The sequence below is a fragment of the Telmatherina bonti genome, assembly GCF_933228915.1.
Source record: "Telmatherina bonti genome assembly, chromosome: 9".
In the NCBI taxonomy this organism is placed as follows: domain Eukaryota; kingdom Metazoa; phylum Chordata; class Actinopteri; order Atheriniformes; family Telmatherinidae; genus Telmatherina; species Telmatherina bonti.
This window is the reverse complement of record NC_136627.1, coordinates 23,328,258-23,342,405: the sequence shown is the minus strand read 5'-3', so window position 1 is coordinate 23,342,405 and position 14,148 is coordinate 23,328,258. Positions and strand designations below refer to the sequence as shown.

At 37.5% G+C, this 14,148-nt stretch overlaps 1 protein-coding gene across 3 annotated transcripts in view; it reads right to left on the bottom strand.

Annotated features, from left to right (window-relative positions):
* dock10 (dedicator of cytokinesis 10) overlaps positions 1–14,148 on the bottom strand; it is a 43,107-nt gene that overhangs the window by 9,264 nt on the left and 19,695 nt on the right. For all 3 annotated transcript variants that reach the window (XM_079246360.1, XM_079246358.1, XM_079246359.1), the window contains 29 exons: positions 13,787–13,870; positions 13,515–13,673; positions 13,058–13,306; positions 12,835–12,957; positions 12,255–12,337; positions 12,032–12,154; positions 11,870–11,949; positions 11,599–11,786; positions 10,903–10,968; positions 10,697–10,789; positions 10,429–10,552; positions 10,198–10,319; positions 10,028–10,111; positions 9,056–9,148; positions 8,739–8,857; positions 8,456–8,525; positions 6,769–6,882; positions 6,497–6,568; positions 6,238–6,384; positions 6,030–6,113; positions 5,821–5,917; positions 5,638–5,670; positions 5,252–5,433; positions 4,728–4,844; positions 4,017–4,134; positions 3,792–3,913; positions 2,332–2,446; positions 1,989–2,055; positions 1,546–1,593 (listed from right to left, as the gene is read on the bottom strand). In XM_079246360.1, coding sequence (XP_079102486.1) covers positions 1,546–1,593; positions 1,989–2,055; positions 2,332–2,446; positions 3,792–3,913; positions 4,017–4,134; positions 4,728–4,844; positions 5,252–5,433; positions 5,638–5,670; positions 5,821–5,917; positions 6,030–6,113; positions 6,238–6,384; positions 6,497–6,568; positions 6,769–6,882; positions 8,456–8,525; positions 8,739–8,857; positions 9,056–9,148; positions 10,028–10,111; positions 10,198–10,319; positions 10,429–10,552; positions 10,697–10,789; positions 10,903–10,968; positions 11,599–11,786; positions 11,870–11,949; positions 12,032–12,154; positions 12,255–12,337; positions 12,835–12,957; positions 13,058–13,306; positions 13,515–13,673; positions 13,787–13,870 — 3,176 coding nt within the window. The remainder of the gene's footprint in view (positions 1–1,545; positions 1,594–1,988; positions 2,056–2,331; positions 2,447–3,791; positions 3,914–4,016; positions 4,135–4,727; positions 4,845–5,251; positions 5,434–5,637; positions 5,671–5,820; positions 5,918–6,029; positions 6,114–6,237; positions 6,385–6,496; positions 6,569–6,768; positions 6,883–8,455; positions 8,526–8,738; positions 8,858–9,055; positions 9,149–10,027; positions 10,112–10,197; positions 10,320–10,428; positions 10,553–10,696; positions 10,790–10,902; positions 10,969–11,598; positions 11,787–11,869; positions 11,950–12,031; positions 12,155–12,254; positions 12,338–12,834; positions 12,958–13,057; positions 13,307–13,514; positions 13,674–13,786; positions 13,871–14,148) is intronic.

Sequence of the window (14,148 nt, the reverse complement as noted above, 5' to 3'; positions counted from 1 at the left end):
CAATGGAACACTGCTGATAGTCTATATAAAGCAAATAGTGACTTGCTAAAAAAAAAAAAAAAAAAAAATATGAAAGGAGACACAACTTGCAGATGGAGCCCACTTGAACATAGACATGTGGACATGACATGCAACACCATTACTATTACTATTATTAGAATAATAATAATAGGTATATGCTTATGATTTTAATTCAACACTGAAAGGGTTACTTGATGCAAAAAACATCAATAAATGTGCAGTCACACTGAAACTATCAACAACAGCAGCATGCACAGAGGGGGAGGGAGAAGGCATGCACAAAGATGGAGACAACAGTGCAACAGCAAGATCGAACATGGATAAAACACTACATTTCATTACTTGTCCCTGTCAAAGTGTACACCGTGCATATGAAAATGTTTTTGTATCACAATATATGATATAAGTGTGTCTGGTATTAAACTACTGCAAACCAAAAATGAATGTGTTTTTTTTTACATTTCTCTAGTTTACTTAGTTCTGAGCTCTAATGCTAATGTGGCTGTGGCTCTAAAATAAAAAAAGAAAAACAAAAAATTTGCAATAATATGTGGACCCATATTGTTGCCACAATCAATCTTTTTTTTAAGGTTTCAAGCAGATTTATAAGCAGGATTGCAAGGTCTTTAAAGCCTGAATTGTTGTCAGACACGTTGGCTAAGCAAATAGCTGGCTAGCTACACACTGCTGTTGTATTTCATCACTTCTAAACTTCAATGGGTGCTCACACTAACTCAGCCAGGAGGTGAGAGACGCAGACAGACACAGACAGGAGACTGTGAATCCCCCATGGCCTGGTATTACAGACGAATGTTAAGTAGCTAGAAGCCCCAGACAGGCTCAACTACGGCTGAGAGCTCTCGCCAGGCTTCAAGCTATCTTTATTCAGTTAATGCCTTTACACACAGAAAAGCAGTGTGTTCGTTCAGCCTTTTTTTTGGCTTACATCTCAGCATCCTATTGCTGAAAGGAAAAAGAAGGCTAATTTAATTAGCAAGAAAGAACCAGAAGATGGAAGAGTCTAGCAGTGCCAATGGCTTTGCTCCAGTAAGAGCGCACACTATAACAACCCCCATCCTGTGCTTGCCAACTACTACAGTATGATATCCAGCAGTGATTCTTTCTTCACTGCAAAATCCAGGAGTTTCACCTCCCCCCTTTTCCCTTTCTTCTCCCCTATACCTCCTCATCTCCAATAACCCCTCACGCCCTCTTGAAGCTCATCCCCATGTGTGCACATGAATACAGAAGACATATTAGTATTTCTGTCCGACTGTGTCCGATTCATTTATTTGTGTGTGTTTTTACACATCTGTGTGTGGCTAGATTTATACTTGAGTGCACCCATGTGTGAGTATGATTATATGAATTATGCATCAGTGGATGGGGGTGTTCCAACCTTTGGCTGCAGAATGTGTATTGAGTTAATAAGCTGTTCCCGTATCTGCAGCTTTATAATAAATGCATTTAAATGACATGTGGATCATTTCTTTGCTGGAGAAAGAAGAGGGAGCTCAGACTCACCTGGCTATGTGGCGTTTCCCAAGGAATCTGAAGTGCTGAAGACAAAGCCTGAGAACAAAAATCATTTACAAAAAAAACATCTTAAATGTGTTTGTGTCTGTGATTAATAAAAAACAAAAGGTAAATGGGAGAACATGAGATCAAACTAGACCAAAAGAGTCTTAATGCTGACACCAACGGGAAGCAAAGACAGTTAATTTAAAACACTCCTCAGTGGATAGGGAGCTTGAACCAGAATCACAGTCTGTTTTTCTTCTCTTTCTCATGCTATGCCATTATTTTCATCTGTTTCCTTCTGGCTATGTTCCTATTTCTTTTTACTTGCCTGTTCCCAGCCTGAGTTGCCTCAGCTTTTCTCTCTGTCTGCAAGCTACAACTAATCAGTCCAACAGGACTTGTGGTAATACCATTTTGACAGAAAGAAAAAAAAAAAGTGCTCTTACTCCAGAATGTTAAAGAAGTCTGAAATCTCCTGGTGGATGGCCCGGTGCCAGTAGGATATCAATACATCTGGAAACAAAAGTAATTGTGTGTTAGCACACAGCAAAGAATGAACATTTCTACACTAAATTAATGTAGAAGTAAATTAAACTGACAAATCAAGTTGTTTTAACCAGAAAAAATGTTTGGTCTAACTCTTCTGGACTTTTTCAGATATTTAAAAAAAAAAAAAAAAAAAATTCAACAATAATGTATTTATAGCAAAAAAAAAAAAAAAAACTAAAAAAAAATGCCACAGAAAAATTCCACACAATTCATTTTGTCTCAGAAAATCTCATTTCTTACCTTCAGATATGGTTTTCATGATGTGCAAAAAGCACATGAGGAGACTGCGAGTCTCTGCCTGGTCAAGTTTGTCACAGCGAGAACCATAGCCGATGAGGGACTGGGGACGGGCAAACTAAGGACAAAGACACAGACAAAATGTTATAAAAGCAACCAAGTATCAAGTAACATTATAAGATGAAGCAGCATTTTCTATATTAAATGTCTATGATTTGACACCAACAAATGCTGCCTGATATCAAAAAGTAGGGTGAACTTGTTAAACAGTTAACATCTTCAAGTTTCCAATGGATTCAATATGTATTCTGGTATCAATAAATATTTAACAAATAAAGGTTTCAGTGTTTCCAAACTAAAACACACACAAAGGAAAAGAAGGTGTTAAAAAACATCCTTCATGTCCATCTTTTTAATCATATTACGTGTATTTTCAGAAAGGATGCTCAGACAGGTCATTTTCAATATGGCATATGAGAAAACTGAATATTCTAAAGGTTTGTAAGGAACTTTTTGATCACCAGTCAATATGGCCGATAGATTCCTAAAGTTACCAGCCAATAAGCTTTTCCACAGGCCTTTTTAAAGGGGATAAGTCAGAATTTTAGTTGCCTAATGCTTTGGAATATTTTCACTCTGGATAATCTCAGGTCCTTTAGCTTGGTGTTTGAGTCAAGACCAAACTCTGGCCTGCATGAGAACAAACCATCTGCATGTTTCACAATGGCTTCCACCTCCTATTTTGTAATTAAATTCTTCCATAACTTCATTCTTTTCTTGTAACAAGCCTTTCTCTTTACACCATTCAACTACTGCCACATCTTTATTTCATTCTTCACTACTTCATCTAAATTCCACTTCTCACACAGCTGCACTTTCTTCAGACAGTTGTGCATAGAAGATAAAACTTGTACTAAAATAAGAATACAGCCAATGGGTGTGTGATTCATCATAGAATAGTGTTCATGGGAAATGTAGTGCCAGGAAAAATAAACATTTCTTTGCTTTATTTATTTATTACCTGCCAAACTGGCCAGTAAATATTCATTTCCACCTGCCAAAATGCAATTTATTATTCCATTGGCAGATGTTTATTTAAAACCCTGTTTGATAGAGGTGCTGATAACATCAGCATCATTTTAGGCATTTTTTGTGTTTATTAAGTAGAATCTTATATAGGTTCTAACATGCAGTCCTGGCTGGACTAAAACACTGCTGATGATCCATGTTAGTATCACTTATGAAGTGTAACAGCAGTGTTTTACGTTCATTTTTCCACCATCAGTAGATGGAAATGAGTCATTTTTGCCTATTCTTCTCCCAGAAGAGAAGTAGAATATTAAACATGTAATACATGATTTAAGGTCTACAAGTGTGCTTGCCTGGACCTTGTCTGGCAGAAATCATGTGGGGTGTGTCATATCACAAAATATTACACTACCTCATCCTTTTCCCACTCTCACCTTTTCACATCCATCCATCTTTTCACTGTTCCTGTCACTGTTGCTAGGGTTTGAGTCCACACTGATCAGAGAACCTCGAGAGTCTGCCTGGTTACCCGTGGCAACCGCCAAGGATGAAAAGGCTTGTGCAGAGGGGGGAAGGGTGTCACCATTATTATCCTAATTCATACCTTTGTATTGTATATGAACTCTTAAAACAGACATGCATATGTCACACAGGGCTACCTGTAATGGAATTGAGCACTTCTTTGGAAAAGGAGGCATCCACTGAGTTGCCATGGCGAGTAACAGGAATCCCCCCTCCTGCCAGTCCCCCTCCCACGCTGACGTCATCTCGAGAGCCCTGTGATGAGAAAAGCATAGTATAAAGCATTCAGTTCAAATAAATGGCTGTTGTCACTACAAACCTCATTAATATAGTAATAATATATAGTAAATAAGTAAATATAGTCATAAATAATAGTAATAATAGTAATAATAATAATAATAATAAAAATAATAATAATAATAATGCAGCCAGTGCATAACATATTGAGACATATAAGGCTTAGATAGTAGTCTAATAAACATGCAGGAACTTCTAATTCAAGAACGTAATTCAAAACTAACAATTAAGGTAGGTAGGCTGGACCAAAACCCCTCAAACGCAGCAAGGAAATAAGACAACATGTATGATTGTGTTTTGTTATTTTTTTTACAAAAAAACTGAAGATTATTGACAGTGAATGCCTGTGTACTGGTTAATTTACAATAAACAATGTAAAGTACAAAACCTGCACATCATTTTGTGATTTCGTCACGAGGCACACATTTATAGAGCAAAAAGACTTCACTGTAGCTGGTTTAAGGTCATTTTATTCTAGTATTACCTTCATATATACCTTAATAATAGAGTATACAGGGTATCAGTAATTTTATCCTCCATTTTAAACTTACCTGGTCACTAGAAGTAAAGTAGATGGGGAAGAGGTCCCTGAGAAAGAATCGTGGCATGTTGTCCAGGATCAGGCCATACAGAGGAAGGTAGAGAGACGCTATTCTTGCCTGCTTCTCCTGGTAATTCATCAACAGAAATTAAATTAGGCTCATGCAAGATTTTTTTCAGCTTTTTTTTTCTTTTTTGACTTATAACTAAATATATATGACTTACAAAAGTAACAAACACATAAATGATTGCTAAATTAGCATGTTTTGGTTTTGACTCATACTTGAGCAAGCCCAGTCTGGGTTTTAACCACAGTCATGCTATTGTGCTGTGGTTGGCAGTGTTTATCAGAGGGCAGATTACTAGCTTGATCTGATCTAGATGCTTCCCAGCATTCATTATTAATTTCACACTGTTACTTGCAGCTGCTATGAAAAATCCCATGTCAGTGTGTATGTGGGTTTTTTACAAAATGGAAAATGTCCGCTGTGTGCTCATGATTCGCTTTGGGTTTCCTCCAGTTAAATATATCTACCTTGGTGGCATAGCGTGCATCCAGAGAATGCTTGGCCATCAGAGTCTTCAGAGTGGCCAAGGCTAAATGTCGCAGGTCCTGCTCATCCTGCAGAGCCAATCCCAGTTCCCGTAGCAACAAACCAGTCAGAAAGTGCTTTCTGCAGAACTCTCCAGTCAGGTTGTATTCAGGCACTGACACTACTATAAGATGACAAAGAAAAATGAACCCAGTTATACACAATATAGATAAAGCTCCTGCAAACATTTGCTTTCCAGCCCCGAGTTCATCCTTTTTTCTTTTTTTTTTTTAATGGTAATCCGGTTACAGTGAGCAAATAATGTGACAAGCCAAGCAGCACACTCACTGCAACACAACCTCAGAAAGGAATGAATGAACATATTTACCATGAGTGCTTTGTGGCTCTGGGGATGCATGATCTGACATGGACAAATAAAATGAGGAAGAAATGGCAGAGAGAGAAAGAGAGATTGACCGAGTGTTAATACACAGATGAGAGTGAGAGCTACTTGAGGTATGGTAGTTAACACTGGTGACAGTAAGCTATCGGGTTTAACTTGAGCTCTTACCTGTGATGCGAGCTGAGGGCAAGGGAAGGCTGAGAGGAATGTAGTGCTCATGGTTACACACTTCTCTTAGGAACTCAAATTTCAGTTCACACAGGACCTGTCAGACCCACAAAAGAGGATTGTTACATTACAGATTACATATGTTGTTGTGTAGTTGCATATTTTCAAATGTAACTAAACTTCATTAATTGTAGCTGCATTTTTGTTACCTTGCTGTCAGTAGCAGTGATCATGTTAATGTAGTTGCTTATCAGTTTGAATGTGAAGCCTCTGTCCATCAAAGTGAAGCAGCGCTGCAAAGAGACAGACATGAAATTGCAAGTCGAACTCTGGTTGATAACCTCAAACCATTAACAGCCAGTCTTTTTAGAAAAATGTTTCATTTTAATCTAAATCCATGCTGAACATTTCTTCCACCTTGACAAAAGATGCCACAGCCAAGTTGGCACTGCGCGTTTCTTCTCCCAGTTCTTTGTACTTCCAAAAGATGTGCTCAGACACCGTCTCCACCAACATCTCCACACGGCTCAGATAGGAGGAGGGAAAGCGCTGGGGCCTTGGAAGCTGTAGGAAAGCATGAAAAGGTCATGCTCCATGTTCCGGGGAAAATAAGGAACACAGTAACTGAACCTAGAAAATGTTGCTAAAAACAGAAACTGATAGCCGGGTACCTTACCTTTACCTTGTCAGAGTCAATCAAATGCTGGGCCATGGACTTGACAATGAGCTCAAAGAAGAACCAGGAGAACTGAAACCAGGAGTGGTAAAACCATTATTCTTGTCTTGTATTTTTTAAAGATTATTATCCATCATATATTTTATTCTTTTAAAGCCTGTGAGGTAACGCGAGGTTAAACAAGCTAACGAATTATTCACTCTGAATACATTTTTTTAAAAAAACAAACTTTTTTTGCAATCAATATACTGATGAGTGATTAAAAAACCAACCTTGAGGACATTTCTGACAGCTGCCTGTTCGTTGCTCTTCAGGTCAAAGGTCATTCCCTTGGCAAGTTCTTCGTGAACTGTCCTGAAGCCATGAGCCTCTGACTTGAACACAAACTGTAAACACATGGAAAACCGTCAGAAACTGTGGGTCTCAGGTGCATTTGCAGGAGCGAGGCTACAGGCTTTTTGTTTATTTGTTTCCTTATTGATTGAGATGTTCTAATGCTTTTACTTTGACTGACTGGAAGGCAGCAGTAGGGACTGAACATAACTACACATTAGGACATGGATTTTCCTACATATTGGAAAAAAAAGTCAAGTTAAACTCTTATTTTCTGAGACTTTACTATGTATTAGAAACAGTTTTCAAGCAAAAGCGTAAAATAAAGATAAATTAATTCTACCTGTAAAAATAAATCATATAAATTAAAATAATATAATCATATTAGAGCGTTCTTTTTTCATTTTTACAATTTCACCAACAAAACAACATATCACAATATGCTCTGAAAAAAATAATACCGTAATGAACATTTTAACAAATTTCTGTATTTTGTAGACAAATCAGAGTAGTAATAGTAATAGGAGTAGTAGTAGTAGATGTCCTATAAGAACATATTTTCTGATATCATAAGAAATTTTGCTATCATCCAAAAGATGAGATGTATCGAAGTTCAAAGCATTTATGGAAAAAAAAAAAACCTCATGAAAAACATTACATTATTACAATTTCACAAACAAGCCAATTCAAGCAAGACACATGCTTACACACACTCACCAAACACTTACACAAACAAATTGGACACTACTGATCTTGAACGTCATCCCAATCTGTTTCTATGGCAACCCTGGTATCATTAGCTCTGCTGGTCATATCATCTTCTCTTCCACCACTGCTGCTGTCTCTTCAGACAGTGCATTTTTCTTGCTCTGCATGCAACATGAAACAAGCTTTGTGGCTTCTCCATTTCTCTAATTCTGTTACTGATTTTTACCATAAACAAACAGGCCTTTTGTTTCTGATTGAGCAGTTTTAACGTCCCAGTTTTTCTTCCTCTTAATCAGCCTTTCTCCCCTTTCCTCTGTGTATTTGCACACTGCTGTGGACACACACAAATATATATATATATATATATATATATATATATATATATATATATATATATATATATATATATATATATATATATATATATATATGTATATACAGAGGATTAAATATGTGGAAAAGGAAAAAAGAACCAAAATGGAATTTTATGTTTGAATATATACATATATATATATACATATATATATATATATATATATATATATATATATATATATATATATATATATATATATATATATATATATATATATATATATATATATATATTTGTGTGCGTATAAATATATATATATATATATATATATATTTGTGTGTGTATAAATATATATATATATATATATGTATATATTCAAACATAAAATTCCATTTTGGTTCTTTTTTCCTTTTCCACATATTTAATCCTCTGTGCAGTGCTTCCACTTCACTGTGGAAAATCGAATGTTTTCAAAGTTTTTGTGCTATTATCCTCTTTCCCCCACCACACAAAACTCATCACACATAGAAAAAAAACTATACATTATAAGCACATTATACCTATACATTATAAGCACAGCTGTATATTATACTATACATTACTTTAATATATGAATGCAGGTAGTGATCCAGATTTTCTTCATGGCACTTGCCAACAATGTGGACCAAAACTCTGCAAAGGAAAAACAATAAAGCTTTTACATCCTTGACTAAAAAAAATGTACAAAACATTTTCTGCTTTTGTTTCCTTTCAATAGCTGTAACATTTCTAAAGCATGAATAAAAATGTTATTCAAGATGAAAAATAAATAGAAAGATGTTATTTTAAAGCACTTTTTGTTTTGTTGCGTGCATAGTGAGGGAATCATGCAATACCACTGCTTACCTGGTGGTGGCAGTAGTGACCTCATCATTGTCATTTTGAGTTAGAACCTTGAACAGCTGGTTCAAGAGTACTGGCAGAAACCGGAGTATCACTGGGATTTTCTCCATGCTGAGAAGACCCTGGAGATGGATAAGGAGTGCAGGAGGAGGAGTAGGAGGAGAAGTTTAAAAGTTAAAAGCGTGGAAACCAAATAAATGCATATAGAGGCAGAAAGAAGTCTGACATGGCATTGCACTCATTAGACATGCAGCTTTGGTTCCCGTGGTTTCAGTTTCAGTCCTGATTACTGAGGAGATTTTGAGACTTTTTTTTCTGACCTTCAGGCAGTTGAGGAAGTTAGAGGTAGGAGGCAGAGAGAGGTCCAGCTCTCTCTTTTGGCACTGCTGGAAGAATCGGTTCAGGTGGGGGTCCTGAAACACACAGAAGAATTCATGAACAAATTCAGTCAGCAGCTGAAATATTACTTAGAAAATCTGCATGCTCTTAAGTAACAGATATTTCTAATATATAACCTCCAATACCTGACAATTCACCTTAAACTTATTTAAAATATATGTAATGTCTTAAAAAATAACTAATTTAAAGCTTTTGGGTTTTTGTGGGTAGAATATTATTTTGCTCTGGGTGACATACAATTACTTATTCTAATTAATAACTAACAAACTTGATTAAACTTTACAGGCAAGTCTTACTTATTGGCAAAGCCTTTTGGCCATCATTCAATGATTTTATATTTCCTCAAGTATTAAGACAAGGCTGATCCAACTCTAACCCACTTAACAATCAGGAAACCGCCGGGCAGCGATCCAAAGATCCTCTACAGAGACAACTAAACAGAAACAGTCCATTTCCTTTTTTTAAATGTGCAACACATCATCAGTCAGGATCACTTCAACATCCACCAATTCAAAATGCACATCTTGGACTCACACTGCATTAGTTTGCATGCTTTAGCACTCTGCATAATTTGCTTAGGGATCTAATGGTCAATTTACACCCATTTTACTGTCACACACAAGCAGTCCCCATTTTTTTTGCAGGAGAAAGCAGAGTCAATTTGAAAACAGAAACAAAAAACAGTTTCACTTTGAGTGTTCCTTTCAGGCTGAGAACTTGGTGAGCCTTGTGATCATTTTGGTTCAGTTGACAATGATGCACCCAAGTAACCAAAATAGTAGGTAGGTAGCCCTCTATCTTTTTCTATATGTCTTTTAAAATCTACTGACTATATCACAGTTCACTTAAGAAAAAAAGAGAGAGTCTACCAGATATCCAGATGACAGTCTTACCTGAGTGTACACTGTTGAGACAACATTGGTGGAAACTTTGAAGATCGCTTTTCCACCATCGACCCATTTCACATCTGCGCCATTCTTTTAAGGGGAACAGAACAGAATATCTCAGTTTGTGCTGCAATGACCTCCACATATTCTAACATGTATCCCTCTACCTCATTCACCTTGGTGCTGTTGGCTTCCTTGATGGACAAGTATCCAGGAGGAAGGTTGCAGGACACGGAGATGTTGGATTCCTGAGATGACACACGGCCTTCCTTGAGCAGAGGCAACCAAGAATATCCCACTAGAAAAAAAAGAAGAAAAAAAACTTCAGGAAGAGAAATTAAAAAAAAAAAGACAAACACATAACTGGAGGATGAGACCTGCAAAAACAGGCTCTATGACCATCTTACCTGGAGTCTCTAAGGCCTCTTTCCTCTTAGCATTCGTCTTAGCATTGATGTCACAGGTAACGTGGTAAAAGGAGAAAAGTAGGTGGTGCTTTTCATGAAGCTGAGTGGGAAGCTCAATCTTCACCTGATGAAAAAAATATTAATTTTATAGGCCAGACAACATTATGTGTGTGTGTATTTGTGTTCTGTGTAATGGCTCCTGAATTTCCTTCATTTTTTTTTGCCAAGAACATAAATTTCCAGTATTCTCAGACACTTTTGTCGTTACCTCATCATAGAAGTCAGGGTTCTGAGAATGATGCAGGACAGTGGAACAGGCTGCTGTGGTGAAGACTGGTCCTCCTGGTTTGCCATAGATACACTAGAGAAAAAATTACCATGATATATTTGAGAGAATTTGACTTGAGTGAGTCTAATAAAACCTATAAATGTCCATCAGCATTATTATTATGTTTTTTCAAAACTATGTTTCACCTTTAAAGGTTTGGCAACTTCATCATCTGAGCTGCGGAACTCCACATACACTGCAATGTTACGAGCCTGTGGACAAGAGGACCATTGTAATGTTAACAAGGGAGCACTTTTAAAAACTACACAATAAAAATGCTAAACAAACGAGGAGAAACAAGGTATTCTTAAAGTGATTGTGCAATAGATCTTTAAGACTTTCTTCAAGTCAGTAATTAAAGATTCCAAATTGTATTTTTTTTTACAATTTCATATGGGCGTCAGCCAACAAAGTGGCTTTCAAAGTGAACCACCCCAAATTCAGCCTAAATTTTAGTCTTTCCAAAAGTCGCTCAACTGAGCACAAGCCGTTTCTGAACCTTTAAATGCTCATGAGCAGTGCCTTTCCATGCCCACTCTGTCGCTGTCAGGGAGATGATGCAGCTGTTGCTAGAACCCACTCTGTGATATTAGAGGGTAAGCTCAGCTAGGCAGGGGCCGGGTCAATTGCTGTATCTACTACCTGAGGGAAAGGTTATTTCCCTTCGGGAAGTCATACAGGAAAGATCTCAGACTCACCCATTTGAGCACACATTTGCAAAAAACTGGAGAAAACAGGACAGAATTCTCTCATTTTTGGGCTTCATTCACGGGCTATGGGGACGCATACCTTTAGAAAATAAGTTTTTCATAATATGGGACCTTGAATGAAACATGACTCACCTTTGCAAAGCTCTTCTGACTGTCATACTTGAGGTGTTTCGGGTAGACATAGATGTGGTTTCTGTATACGCGGTGTGGTTGGGTGAATTTGGTGGTGTCCTGGACAAACTCTTCAACCTCCACCGTAGGCAGGTGTTTGCTCAGCTCTTCAAAAGGCTTTACAGGAACATATGAGGATGTCACACAGTCTAAAAAAGAGGAGTTCAATTCAGAGGAGAAAACATAAGGAGACAGAGAGAAGTGATATTTTTGGGCATAAGAGCAGACATACTAGGATGCTCCATCGGGACATAGTCCATCACAATGTCCAGCGTCCCAGGGATAGTTTGTAGTTTGCTGGTTTTCTCAGCCCTGAAAAAACAAAAATTGGTGTGAAATGTGGAAAAATCTGCTTCTTATCTTTAACAGTGTCTTAAATTACAGGCCATCTTACCTCCTGTACTCAGACACCAGCTTTATCAAGTCATCTGTGGAAATCTTGTTGCTTTCTTGTTTGAAAAGAGGTGAAAAACGAGAGTCTCGGTCCAGTCCTCCATGGTTGTCTTTGAACACGGGTCTATAAAAAAAGACAAAAAGACATAAACTGCCAATAAGACAAAATAAGCTTGACCGGGTAGAAACATTCTTAAATGAGACTCTTAAAACTTGAAACTAACCTGACAGACCACGCAAACGGCATACGGTACTTTCCAAGCTTGCTGCAAAATTGTTTGTTGGATTTTAAAATCTTCTGAACAGTCTGTTAATGATACAAGCAAAGAAGCGTTGACAGAGGAAAAATGTTAACGAGATGCCACAGCTGACACAGCTGAACAGCCCTAAATCCTAACTGACCTTGACAGCGTGACAAACTAAATCAGGGGTTGTTCAACACAGTAACACAGAAAGCAGATTGAATGTCTGCTGCTTCACTTAGCCCTTTAAACATGGACAACATGGAAGGCTGCCAGCGGGGAAAGCCAGGAAACGTCTTGGATACGATCTTGGAAAAATCTAATGTCTGAACTACCCAGGCGTCCAGTGATCAAGATAAAGCCTGGTTTTATATGAAAACCATTTTACAGTCAGTCAGTTGAAGCAGTTTTACTAGATTAAGCCTTTTTTCCAAGCACGCTCAAGGAAATAAGACGCTTTAAAGATTTTAGCTATTTATCGGTACTGAGTATCAACCAAGAGTTCAGCTTTATTTAATTAAAAAATGTAACAGACACAGACATGGGTATAAAAAACACTGACCTTGCTGGAGTCTGTATTCTTAATATAAGGTTCAGTGCCACAAGCAATATTTCCCATCAGCACCTTTTCCACTTTTGCCACCATGACTATGTCTGTGTGGGGGTTGGTTACTGAGAAAATGGCCTACGATGACAGCATGGAAGAAGAGAAAAGAGAAGAGTTAGCCAAAAAAAAATGCAGGGCAGGAGAAGGTGAGAATAGTAAAGGACAAACAGTCTCATACCTGTTTGGGAAAACAAAGCCATTGCTCCAGGTCCAGGCTGAGATGACAGTCACCTGGCTTCTTCTCAGCAGGAGAGCACAAACCATTCTCTTGAAGCCCGACTCCAGTACCTGGACTGCCTGTCCCATTGCTGCAGCCTCCGAGCATCTGACGCACTGCTTCATGGTTAAGGTCTACGTGGAAGTCTGCAGAAACCTTTCTCCCTTCCCGTACATCCAGCAGAGCCAGCGACACAAAGAAGGGTTCAATCTAAGAGATCAGATTAGATTGATCAGTTTCTAAACTATACAAAGAACTGATTATGGCATAATTTGTCTTCCCAGTTTCCCGGATAAATCCTTTTCTGAATTAAATACAAAAAAATTCTCTTATGTCATACATACAGTTAAGCACAAGCATTTTCAGTTAAGAAGAGAATAATTGTATGAAACTGAGAGCTGTTGGTGGCTATGCTCACATTGGTGACTGGACCAGTTTCACTCTCATTGACACAACCCTGCAGCATGAGGTTGAGGGATCTGCAAGTTATCATAAACCTTCTGCCAAGCTTCTCCTCAAACGGTCGTACTGAGCTGTTTTCAGCTGATGAATGTTCAGCTCGTGGGCTCCTGAGGACCTGCAGTTGGAGAAGAGGAGAAACTAAGTTGTAAGTGTTAAACAAAACTAACAAACTATTAAATGCAACAAGATGCATTAGGTCAAAATTTTAAATTGGTAAAGCAGTCTTACAGGAGTGTCAGGATCAAGTGAGAACAGATTCAACCGCTCCTCTCTCCTGGCAGAACGAATTCTCTCATCCGTCTCTGAGATATACTGTGACACAACAGATGTCAGGAAAATAGGAAGAGAACACCAGTAAAACAACAAGATTTAGCATTTTAAACATAAAAATCCAGTTACATCAGAAAATTAAAAACTTTTGTTTACATATTTTTGTTTCTTAAAACTTCTATGAACTTTTTTTTTTTTTTAGTACAGAAAAACAAAATAATGATCAGAAATTGTACAATGCATCATGGGAATGTCTGACTGTATATATATATATATATATATATATATATATATATATACACACACATATATATATATAT